Below are 12,019 nucleotides of genomic sequence, written 5' to 3'. Positions count from 1 at the left end.
CCTGGGCTGGCTGTGGAGGAGCTTGCTGTTCAAATCAGCTTCAGGCCAAAAGCTGGGCATGGGGAGATGTTTCTCCTGTGTCCAGGCAAGGGTAGGCAACAGGGTGAGGGTTTGGATTCTTTGTGCAAAAGAATGGAACAGGTGAGCAGGGTGATGAAGTAAACTGAGCAGAGTTTTGTAGCAAGGGCTGAACTGCAGCTGCAGTGCTGGTGCTTTGAGGATGCTTCCCAGTATCAAGATTTATGAAGGACATCTTGTGTGGTGTTTGAACTAAAGGAATCATCTCCTCTCTGAATACCCAGCAGGCTGCTGGAGCAGAAGGGGAGCAGCTGTCAGAGCACTCCAGGAAGGCCATGGCATGTGTGCACAATGTGGCTGCAACATCAGCAGAAGTCAAGACAGAAAAGTGTGAAGCAACCACTGAGCCCAGGAGGACTGATGAGGTAAAATGGGCTTTCAGGGCCTGTGCAGAGCCCCAGGCTCCTCTGGAGCAGGGCACGTTAGCCCAGGCAGTGCTTGGGAGTTCTCTGCTTGTTTCCTTGCCTCTCCCTGTCCCAGCTGTGGGCTCAGCCTTTTGTTTGTTCTCTCTGTTGTGGCAGCCCATGGCTTTCACAAAGGCACCTTCACTCCAGTGCCTCCCTCCCTGGCCCCGTGTCCCTGGACACACACTGGCCTCTCTTGCACAGCTGCCAGCGAGAGCTTTGTGCCCCCAGTGTTGTCTGGTGCAATTCAGGGTGTCTGAATAGAGATCTCCTTGCCTTGATGTCCAGAGGTCCTTTTGCTTCATGTTTGCTGACAGGTTTCTCTGACCCTGTCTCTCTTCAAATGTGCAGGTGGAACCTGAAGGGAGCACCAAGAGAATATTTAGCAGTGGGCACATCTCTGATACCATTAGATTGGATGTGCCCCAATCTGCCCAGCACAGTATGTCAACTTCTGCAGAGGTGAGAAAAGACTCTTCCTTGGTGGCAGGAATATCAGGGTGCCAAGGCAGGAACCCTTGCAAAGCACATGTCCCTCAGAAATCAGAGAAGCAGCTGTGAGCTGAGGTGTTTTCCCCAAGCCAGACAAGTGCTTGAGTGCTGCTCTCAGGGCTGCCATCTCCTGCCCTTCAGAGCAAAGGGCACCATGCCAGAGCTGCTGAGCCTGCACCCACTGGAAAGACAACAGGAGGTGGGAGCAACTGGCTCTCTGAAGCCAGCCAGCCCACCAGCCACAAGTCCATGGTGTCAGGAAAGAATAGTTGGAGGAGTTTCAAGGTGTCAGCAGTGCTTGAAGGCTCTTTCTGCCCCTGGGCTTGGTAGTCCACTTTTTTCTCTGCTTCCATGTGGAATATTCTGAAGTTTGGGAGAGGGAGAGTGTGCTCCCTGCCCCTGGGCTGGCTGTGCAGGAGCTTGCTGTTCAAATCAGCTCCAGGCCAAAAGCTGGGCACGGGGAGCTGCTTCTCCTGTGCCCAGGCAAGGGTTGGCAACAAGTGAGGGTTTGGATTCTATGTGCAAAAGAATGGAGCAGGTGAGCAGGGTGATGAAATAAACTGTGTAGAGTTGTGTAGCACGGGCTGAACAGCAGCTGCACTGCTGGTGCTTAGAGTACACTGTATAGGCAGTTGTATTTTTGGGTGAGAGAATTTTGGCATGTGGAGTAAGGATGTTTGTTGAGAAGGTGCTGTCTGGTCCCAGGCACTTCCAAGGTAACCGTGCCAGAGGCTCTTGGAGCCCAGGCTATCAGAGCTGCATGGGGCAGATGCTGTGAAACGTTGAGCCCAGAGCACAGGTGCTCCTTGTCCTCTGGCTGCCTGCGAGGTGGCACTGGCTGGCTCTGCACAGGGCTCCCGAGGAAGGGCACAACTTCTACCTTGTCCTGCTTCCAGGTTTCCCAGGAGCAAGAGTCGTCAAGCTGGGCTCTGGAGCAGCTGCACCAGGAATCCTCTGGCCAAGGGCACCTCCTGGCCCAGGTGTGCAGGGAGAAGGAGCTGCTGGGCCAGGAGAAGGCTGCCCTTGAGAGCCGACTGGCAGCCATGGAACAGCAGCAACATGACCTTTCCAAGGAGCTGGCAGAGACAAGGTAATGGCAGGGAACAGACCCTTCCAGGTGTTTTTACATTCCATGGCGAGAAAATATATAAAGGTCTCAAGAAAATAAAAATATGCCACAAAGTGAAGGTTATTTTTCTGACACCTAAAGCCAGCAGAGCTCTCGTGAGCCTTGGGCTCCTGTTTGTGCAGCCAAGCACACTCCTGTGGGAAGTCAAAAGCAAGCCACCCAGCCCTGAGTTGAGTGGTAGTTAAACCATGCAGATGTTGAGTGAAACCTCAAGTTTCTTATGGGTTTAGTTCCTTGTTCTGGGCATTGAGCATCCCTCGTTCCTTACCAAGTAGCTTGATGTGATCCTGATCTTCAGAACTGAAGCTTCACCTTCAGCATTCCAGGCTCTTAACCTTGGGACACTGGGAGTAGCATGCTGACATTCAAGGTGAAGCCAGAGGCTCCTGCTGGAAATCTTGAGGGCTTTCAGCTTCCAAGCCCACTCTTGAGAAGTGTGGGGCAGGACCTAGAGCTGCTTAGAGAGCAGCAGGATAAGCTCTTTGGAATTCTCAAGAGCCTCTGAGGATTCTTACTGATTGTTGATGGGCACCCACCTGCCAAACCTGCCAAGGTCCCTTTGGATGGTCCCTCTCTCTCTGCAAAGAAGGACAAGTCACTTAGACTACTGCCTGCTTAGCCAGCAGTACTAAAGTAAAGGTGGCAATTCTACTTCTTGACCTTGCATGAGTTTAAACTGCAGTCTCTGCATTCAGGGAGTTGTTGTTCAGAAAAAAGGGTGTTCTGTTTTTTCACAAGTGCTCCCATGACTATGAGCTTTTACTGTATCATGCAAAGTAGTTCTGAAGTCTCTTAAATACAGAGTGTCTGGAAGATGATGTGCCTCTATGTCCATTATGAAGAGCATTAAAACGTCAGGAGTCAGCCAGGACAAGAGTCTGTTCTGTCCCCCTGCAGAGCAGCTTGAAAATGCTGATGAGAGAAGGGCTGTGAGCAGAGTCTGAGCCTTTGCTTGTCAGCCCAGCCTGTTTGGGCACAGCTACCCTGTGTGATAGGTCAGGAAGAGCAACTGAAGGTTTGGCTGTTGAGGTCCAGTTGGGCTGGGCTGTCTGTGCTATGCCAGGCCATAAGGAGGCCTTGGGCACTTCCTCAGAGGGCCCTGCTTTGCCATGTAAAATGGCACAAATGGGCCTTCCCTGGACGAGTTTCCATGTCACTCTGTCACGATCTGCTCAACCCAAACTAGAGTCCTGATGGTTCACTCGACCACAGGGTGCAAAAGACAAAAGGCAAGACACTCAGGTTTGTTCAGCAGAAAGCAATAATGCCGTTTATTTTGAGTAACAATTTAGTTTTGTGATAGACAGAGAGAGAGAGAAAGGATGGGATATATATATAGAGAGAGAGACAGGGAGAGAGATGTCCCAGTCTGGGGCTCCTCCTCTGCCCCGAGATCACCCCAGAGGGACACGAAGGTGGTTCAAAACCTGGTTTTCCCCGAAGCCACCGAAGAGAGACTGCCAGAGACAGTTTTCTCTTTTTCCAAGGACAGTTTATTGTTTCTTATCTCTGGGACACTTTGCCTGGCCAGCAGCGGTCTGCTCAGCCTGGCATCCATGGTGGAATCTGCCTGGTCAAGGCAGGGCTTATCTTATATAGTTAGTACTACGTATTACATGTTTACAAAATTTTACCAATACAATACAATTTTATTAAATGGTCCAGCCCTGACCCCAACCAATCCAAGAGGCCAACGTGTCACCCAACATGGATGACATGGAGAAGAAGGAGGAAAAGGTGTCCACCCCCCAAATTCTCCATCTTGGCCACGTGTCCCTTATCATAAACATTCAAGAAAACCTATTTATCTACGTTCTAACATTCTAATTTACACTCTACTCATCATTATTTTCTGTGTCTCTTCTCTCAATGTGGGCAGATTCTCCCACAGAGAGAGAGAGGACAGGGGGATATAGCTACCAACAGAAGGGATGTTGTTGTCAAGTCTGATGACAGATACGTGTTTTCCATACTCAGCAGTGGAGATCTTGAGCCACATCATCCTGGATTAACCAGCTGGGGGTGTCAGGTGCAAGCAACTCATGTCTCTCTGTATTTGTGACTTGTAGATCAGCAAAGGAGAGCTTGGAATCCAGCCTGTTTGCTGCTCAGCAGCAGGTATCTCAGCTGGAGAGCACCAGGAACCATCTGCAGGCTCAAATGCTCACAGTCATGCAGGCCAAAGAGGTGATAGAAGGTGAGAACCTCGTGTTTGTGGTGCCGCCCCTGCCTAGAGAAGCTCAGCACCCTGTCCAGCCACCTCTGTCCACAGGGCTTCTGAGGAGTAGTGGGGCTGGAGGCACTGAAAGGGCCTGAGGTCAGTCAAGTCACTAAAGACTCTGATTCTTGCTGGTGGTCATGTTTGCAGGAGAAGTGAAGTGCCTGCAACAAGAGCTGGAAGCAGAGAGAGCTCTCAGGAGGCAGGAACAGGAAGACAGAGCTCAGCAGCTCTTGCAGGCAGAGCAGCAGCATCAAGGAAGCCTCAGGCTTCAGAGAACTGCTCAGCAACTGCAAATAAACAAGGTTCTGCAAGACCTGGTAGGGGACAGTACGCTTCCGAATTGTCCAAGCTGGCCCTGTGGGTTGGTTTAGCACAAGCAGAGCCTGAGGATGTGAAAGGGCAGCAATCCTCTGCCAGAGGCCTCCTGCTGCTGGGCAGGGCAGCAGAGGCAGTGGCTCGGGCTTGGAGGCGTGTGAAGGCTCCAAGGATAGTGCAGGGGCAGGAAATGCAGCCATGGCTTCAGTGAGGGTGTAAGATGAGTTCCAGAGCAGGTTGGGCAATGCCCACCCCAAGCGTGGCAGCCCAGGGCAGAAGCATCCCTGAGTCCCACCTGCCATGGAGCAGATGCCAACGTGGGGCTGATGCCAAACAGGGATCAGATTTAGGCACAAAGTAAATGAAACAGGTCCCTTGTGTCCGGTTCTTTCCTCCTTTTTGGTGGGGTATCAAAGATTGGAAGGTGACACCTCCTGTTCTGAATAGTTTGACAGGATGCTTGGGAGGGTCTTTCCCAACAGAAATGATTCCACAAGTCTTGCACAGTCCACTTGCACCTGATGAGCCTTCCTTTAAATTCCCTGACTGGTCATGTTTTCCAGACTGCAGAAAGCCAGTGCTGTTGTCTTTTCCAGCTGGGGTTTGTGGGAGGGATGAAGCTTCACGTTTTTAAGTGAGGACCTTGCCTGGCACTTCTTGAAGACTTTTCCTCCCCTCCTCAGGCAAGTGAGCGTGAAAGGCGCCATGCAGAGATGCTGCAGCAATGGGAAAACGAGAAGTCAGAGAGAGAGCAGGAGCACCAGAAGGTGCTGTTTGAGATGAGACAGAAATTTGCCACCCTAGAGGCCCAACAAGAAGAAGAACAAACAAGATTTGCAAATGCCAAGCGAGAGGTAATTAAACTGAAACAAGAGCTGGTGTGATTTTTTGCAAGGCTGGAGCTGTGAGAGATGGCAGGACATGAGGCTGTGTGCAGCATGTCCTCCATGTCTTCTACATTGAATTTGGGGTGGAGAAAAGGTGAACGGGGCTATCTTTGGGACCAGGAATGAGCCCTCTGATAGGAATCCAGGCAGAAACATCAGCTTTCAGCTGAGATTTGTGTGCTGCTGTTGTGCTCTGTTCTTCTAAGACGTAGCTCAGAGTATCTTCACCGTTGTCTTCCCACTCCCCTTTTGCTTTGTTCTGGTGGGTTTCATTGGCCAAAGTGAGTTGAAAAGGCTTTTCTTTTGTGGGCTTGGGGAGGGTGCAGCAGGAATGCTGACACAAAAGAGAAACATCTTTTTAAACCTCATCTGGAGTATTTCTGAACAGTAAGCCAGAGATGTCTTCTGGGCTGTGTTCTAAGTCACTTGCTGGGGAGCTGTGGCTGCCCTGGGGCAGAGTGGCCCAGGGGAGCAGCAGCCGAGTGCTCTGAGAGTGCGTGAGCCCATCAGTCTCTGCCTCTTGCCACACAGGTGTTGCAGGGCAAATGTGAAGCTCTCTGCTCTTTCTTTCTGTGCAGGTGCTGCTGAAAGAGCAGAAGGAGAGGAGTGCTTTATCAGAGGCACTGCTCCAAACTAGGGGAGAGCTCAGCCAAGCCTGCCAGCAGATCCAGCAGCTCAGGCAGGAGTTGAAAGGGCAGCAAGAGAAGGAGCAGGTAAGTCTGAGTAGGCAGGGAACATTGAGTGCAGGGCAATGACAAGGGCACAAGAGGCAGCTCCTGGGACTGAGGAGGCAAGGGCTGCTTCAGGCCCTGGGACCACAGAGCCTGGCATGCTCCAGAGCTCATCCCCAGGAAGGAGGGCTTGCAGAGGAAGCAGAGCTGGCTAGAGAGATCAAAAGAAGTAGCTGAAAGTGTGGGATTTTGAGACAGTGTGGAAAGTGGAAAAAGCTGAGCATGAGGGCAGGTCCCAGGAAGTTGCTCTGCATTTTGTTGTCAGATCATCAAGGCAGAGCTGCAAGCTGAGCTGCAGGAAGCTCAGAGTAAATCCAGGCAGCACAGAGGAGGCACAGGGAAGAGCTACAATGCGTCAGGGAGGAAATGAATGTCCTCCTTGAGCAGAGGGAGGCTCTACAAAAGCAGGTGAGCAAAACAGCAGTAGCACCACAGTCATCCAGGGAGGGATCAGTGGCCTTCTTGCTTTTCCATGGCAGAGCAGCAGTTGATGGGGTGACCCCTGGGGCTGCCTGGCCCTGTGCTCTGCAGGGCAGCTGTTCTGAAGGACACTCAGTGCTCTGCTGAATCTCAGCTGCTGACTTGGACAGCTGGGCTAGTGCTCTGGCTTGTTGGCCAGCAAGCATCAGCAAGGATTCCTGCTGGCTTCTTCTTTCTAGCCTTGGTTTGGGAGGTGCTTTTTCAGGTGTCCTTTGGCCCACTTAAAGATTGAAACAAGCTGTCCATATCCATTGTGAATCTGGTGCTGTCAGGACTGGAGGAATGGAAAGTTGTCCTTGACCTTTTCTCACAGCCTCTGCTGTGGCTGACAGACACAAGCTGTGGCTGTGGGCTCTGACTGCTCTGTTCTGTTTGACTGGAGGTGGGAGAGTTGATGTCTGAGCTGGCAGCCTCCCGAGAGTCCCAGGAAGCGATTGTCCAGAGAGCACAGCAAGATGTGAGCTGGGCACAGGATCAGTCAAGGCAGAAGCTGTTGGAGCTTGAGCACACCAAGAAGCTGCTGGAAGAGGCAGAACATCAGAACAAGGAGCTGCAAGTGCACCTGCAGAACCTGGAGAGGGAAAGGAGTCAACGGGAAGAAGTGGCTCAGCAAAATTCAGAATTGCAAGCTTCTGTGAATGTCCTAGAGAGGGAAAAAGCCAGGTAAATGAAAGCCTGTGGGACTCTGCATTGTGGTGAATGGATTCCCTCTTTGCCATCTTTGCACCTGCCAGGGGCTCTGGCAACATGTCCTAAGTGGCTGATTGTCAGCTCTTCTATCTCTGATATATCTCATTATCTGAATATTGTGTGTCATTTTCTTTTCCTTTAAGTCATCAGTTGAAGTTTTTGTGAAGGTAAAGGCTTTTGGGGTAGCTCTTTCCCTCTGGGGACTTTTGTGGTTTTGGTTTAGGTGGGTGTGTTAACACTGCCCAAGCTGCAGTGTAAGGAGGTGGATACATCCATCAGCTCCACCTTGGGTCGTGTAACTTGAAGCATCTGGGATCTGGATCAGCCTGGAATCTGATGCCTTTGCTGGGCAGAACCATCTTAAGGCCCTGATTGCTGATCTAGGCCAGATTGTCCTTGAAGGCACCCAAGATACAAGAATGTCTCTGTTGCATCATTCCTCAAAAAATATTCCCCCTTCTGCCTGGAGGGTGTCTGGCAGGGTCCCTGGCACTCTCCACAGTCACAGGCATTACTGACTGTACAAAGATTGCAAGAAACAAGACCAAGGGTAGGGGGGCTCCTCCAGCTGATCAAGTCCTGCCAGTCTTCTGTGCCACAAGATTCTTCTTCCAAGAAGAAGACAGAGGAAGACAGGGCACTTTTGCTTGCCTGGAGGTTTCGGCCTGTTCCATCAGGTTGTGCTCTGTGGATGATACAGCTATCCCTGAAAAGGGCTCCTGGGACCTCATCTTGTCTCCTCCAGAGATAAGAAACACTTTCTTATGAAAACTCGTGTCAGAGAAATATTCATCCCCCCTACAGAGACACCTGCTGTCTTTTAGAATTGCTAGTTTTCTTTAACTTTTTTAAATGATTGTTCTTTTCTCACCTAGAATCTTTAAGTAATTGGATATATTTCAAGTTCTAATTTTACTGGTTAGATTTCAATCCTCCTAATCCCTATAAAAACCCCTTGTTATGCTATATATTTGGATTTTGCTAGTGGAACCCTTTGAAGAAATAAAGCTATCTTTGGAATCTCTGCTGCGATCCCAAGATCTCATTCCTAGCTAGCTGAGAAGGTCTGCAAGCCAAGATGAACCTCTGCTGCCTGCCCAATTGTTGGGCACTGCTTGCACTAAGGCCTTGTAGCTGCATTCTGCCTCGAGGCCCCCAGGAGTTATCTGGACCCTGTGGCTGCCAGGAGCCAGAACCATCCTGGCTCCAGCAGCTACAGTGCTCCAAGTGTCTGTAGCCACTTCTGCTTTTGGCCTTTGTTTCTCCAGCTGAAAGTAGGATGGGTGCTGGTAAATCTTAAGGAAGGTCCCAGAGATCCCCTGGCTGTAGGGTGCTGCTCCTCCTACCTGGACATACAAGATGGGGGAAGGATCCATATTGACTAAACCTCCCTGCCTTGGAGCATGGTTAAGTCAGAAGAAAATTGTTCCTCTCCCCTAATGTTTTCATTGCAAGACTTTGTTAATTGTATTCACATTCCCATGTCAAAAACAAGGCAAGGCATGTACACGGGGACTCCCCGTTATTTCAGGAACAAAAGGAGTGTGGGCACATGCTGGGCTGTGGCTGCAGGGGGAGCAAACAGCCAAGTTGTTTAGACAAAGCTCATCAGACAGAGCAGTTTTTCCCGAGGTGGTGCAAGTCCTAGGAGTTTATAAAATGTCATACCATGTAGTAATGAGTTGCATGCTTTCCTTCTAGGCTGATTCTATCTCTGGAGGAAAAGAACCTGTGCCTCAGGACACTGGAAGAAAAGAACCTGGAACTGAACAATCATCTGTCTCAGTTTCATTCTGCTCTTCAGCAGGCTGAGCAGCTCTCTTCAAACAGCAGAGGAGAACTGCAGGAGCTCCAAACCCAGGTAAGCTGTGCACTGGCATTGTCTTCTCCATGGACACACAACACCACCTTTGGCTTGGAGGCCCCAACCTCTTTCCCCTCCCAGTGGCATCCACTGCTGCTGTGTTCTGTCCATGGCTGCTGCTGCACCCTGAGGCCAAGGCTGGACTGGTGTGTTCTGCCATTGTTTTCCCCAATTGTCTCCTGGGTCCCAGCAGGAAATCTGGGAGGAGAAGCAGCAGCAGACTCCTTTGGAGCTTCTCTGTCCCTGTGTTAGCAGAATTGTCCCAGATGGAGTTGGTGGTGTGCTGGGCACTGAGCAATGTGGGCACACAGATGTGGCTGTGGCAGGCTGGGCAGGGCACTCGCACCGCAGCCAGTTCAGGCAGTGTTCAGAGCTGCAGCCTCAATCAAGGGTGTCCATTGCCTTCCTTTCCCTGTTGTCTCCACTTTTGTCTCCAATGGAATCCTTGGTTCTGCACCTTCTGTTTCCTGTTTGATTTTTGCCTGAAGTCTTTTCTCCTTAGTTGCTCTCCCTACTGCCCGCTCTGCTGCCTCAGGAGCAGGCCTGTCCCTGAGGCTCTGTGCATCCATCTTCCAGATCCAGGCCCTGCAGGACACAATGCAGGAGATGGAGGCTGCCAAGGCAACTGGAGAGAAGGAGCTGCTGCAGGAGCTGGAGGAGTCCCGAGCAGGAGAACGCTGCTTGAAGGCCTCTGTGCATGTGCTGGAGACTGAAGTGTCCCAGCTGCGTGTGAGACTCCAGAGATGTGATGACAAAGCTCTTGCCTTGGACAGACAGTGTAACACCTCAGAGCTGGAGCTGAGGAAGGCAAAGGCTCAGATACACAAACTCAGAGCCCACAATCAGGAGCTGCAGAGGAAGTTGGAGGAAAGTGAGCAAGGTACAACTTCTGCTCTCCCACCCATTGCCCCATCCTGTCTTGCCAGTGAGAGTCTCTGATGGCACACAGAGGAAAAGTGCCCAGAGATGGCAGAGGGGAAGGAAACATCCAGCAGGAGATTTATCCATTGTAGTGCCAGTGCAAGCTTTTTTCTCAGGAATGATGCCATGGCTGGCAGTGTGATCTTGCTGGGCTGTAGCAGATCCTGTGCACAGTTGGTTCCTTTCAGGTGCCATGTCTGTGCTAAGGAGCTGTAGCTGGATGCCTCAGCTCAATTTCCCCAAAGTCCAGCCCCTGCCAGAGCTTCCAGGCTACTGATGCCTCTGGAGCAGGGCTGCACAGGCATGCCCGCTCCTTTGTCTCTCTTGGATTGCTCACTCTGCCCAAGCCCAAGAGCAAACAAACTTTCCTGTTCCTCTGAATCTTGCTCCTTCCATTCCTGCTTTTCTCTTTGCCGAGAATATTCCTTCATATCTATCAGTTTTGGATCCTTTGAGGGCTTAGGACCTGGCAAACACAGGCAGGTAGAGAAGACAGTGCGGTTGCCACTGCAGGATGCACATCAATTTGTCTTTGCTTTGCCCTTGCCCTTGCCCTCTCCCTTCCCCTTCCCTGCTGCAGACTGGTGGAAGGAAGAACTCAAGCACGCCTCTCGAGAAATTGCCCTGCAGAAAGAGGCCGCTGAAAAGCAGGAGGAGGCTGCTACTCTTCATCAGGAGGTGGCATCTCTGCAGAGGAAATTGGAGAGCCTGGAGAAGGAAAGGAAGGATATGCTGGTGAGATTGGCAGATGCCACAAAGGGTCATTTCCTAGCTCAGTTTGGACCTGGTGTTAATAGTTCTAAAGAGTATCTGTTTCCAGTTTAACTTTTCTAATTGCTTTCTTCTCAAAAAGGAGGAAAGGATGTTGTAGTCATGTCAAAGCCACTGAATTCTAAAACTGATGATTTCCTCCATGATGGAGTTCTGTGCCCTAGAAGCTTTAGTTCTCAATGCCCACACTGTCTCTATTGACATTGCATGGTTTGGGCAATTCCTCGTGTGCTGAGTCATGTTCAGATTTCTAAATATTAGGACCTGGCAGGAGGGGTGAGAAGACCAAGTTTGCTGTTCATGGAAAGGTGTTTGGTCTTGGCCATCTAAGAGCAGCCAGTAGGGAGAGAAGAGAGGAAAGCCAAGTGCTGATGCAGAGATGGACATGTACCTGCAAGGGGAGAACTGGTCCTGAGTGGCAGCAGAGAATGACAGCCTGATCTGGCCATTGCTGCTCCAAGAGAGGGCAGTGGGGCTCTGGGGATGCTGCTATGGAAACTCTACACAGCAGAGGTGGAAAACCACAGCTGTTGCCCCAACCCCAGGGAATGGATTGCTGGGGGTGTTTGCTCTTCCCTTCCTCCCTGCTGGAGAGCACACCCTCGTGGCACTGCCTAAATCCTGCTTAGCATGCACTTGAAATCCTGGCTGCAGTTCTGGCAGCTCCTCCCCAAAGGAACACTGGAGAGGAGCTGCAAGTGGTCGGGGAAAGGCAGGAAGGGAGCTGGGAGTGGCTGAGCAAGCTGGGAAAGATGCAGCATCAAGGGGGGCCCAGCAAAGGTCTGCAGCATCCTGAGAGGCAGAGAGAGGGGGGCAGCCTGTGCCTGTCCCTGGCACACGAGTCCAGATCTGGTATGTGAAGCAAACCGAGAGATCTGGAATGAGTGACCCTTTTTCTCCCTGTTTTGCAGCATGAACGGGCATTGTACCAGCAGCAGATGAGAGATCTGGAAATGCAGAATGAAATGCATGCAGCTGAGATGAGAAATCATGGGGGAAAACAGTCAACAATTGGCAGTGGAGAGGGAAGGCATGC

At 51.1% G+C, this 12,019-nt stretch overlaps 2 protein-coding genes across 2 annotated transcripts; both read left to right on the top strand.

The window, feature by feature from the left end:
• Positions 1-416: 416 nt before the first annotated feature.
• LOC306816140 (uncharacterized protein) lies at positions 417-5,523 on the top strand (the record flags this gene model as incomplete). The annotated part of the gene is made up of 6 exons (XM_079332625.1): positions 417-443; positions 834-944; positions 1,871-2,064; positions 4,173-4,300; positions 4,472-4,641; positions 5,323-5,523. Exons 2-6 carry the CDS (start codon positions 927-929, stop codon positions 5,521-5,523), a joined length of 711 nt encoding a protein of 236 aa, XP_079188751.1. The 5' UTR covers positions 417-443; positions 834-926.
• Positions 5,524-7,131: 1,608 nt separating this feature from the next.
• LOC306816139 (uncharacterized protein) lies at positions 7,132-10,230 on the top strand (the record flags this gene model as incomplete). Its single annotated transcript, XM_079332624.1, has 3 exons — positions 7,132-7,400; positions 9,129-9,288; positions 9,868-10,230. 3 exons carry the CDS (start codon positions 7,132-7,134, stop codon positions 10,228-10,230), a joined length of 792 nt encoding a protein of 263 aa, XP_079188750.1.
• Between the last annotated feature and the right edge of the window lie 1,789 nt (positions 10,231-12,019).

The sequence above is a fragment of the Erithacus rubecula genome, assembly GCF_903797595.1.
Source record: "Erithacus rubecula genome assembly, contig: scaffold_385_arrow_ctg1, whole genome shotgun sequence".
Lineage (NCBI taxonomy): Eukaryota > Metazoa > Chordata > Aves > Passeriformes > Muscicapidae > Erithacus > Erithacus rubecula.
This window is presented reverse-complemented; position numbering and strand designations above follow the sequence as displayed.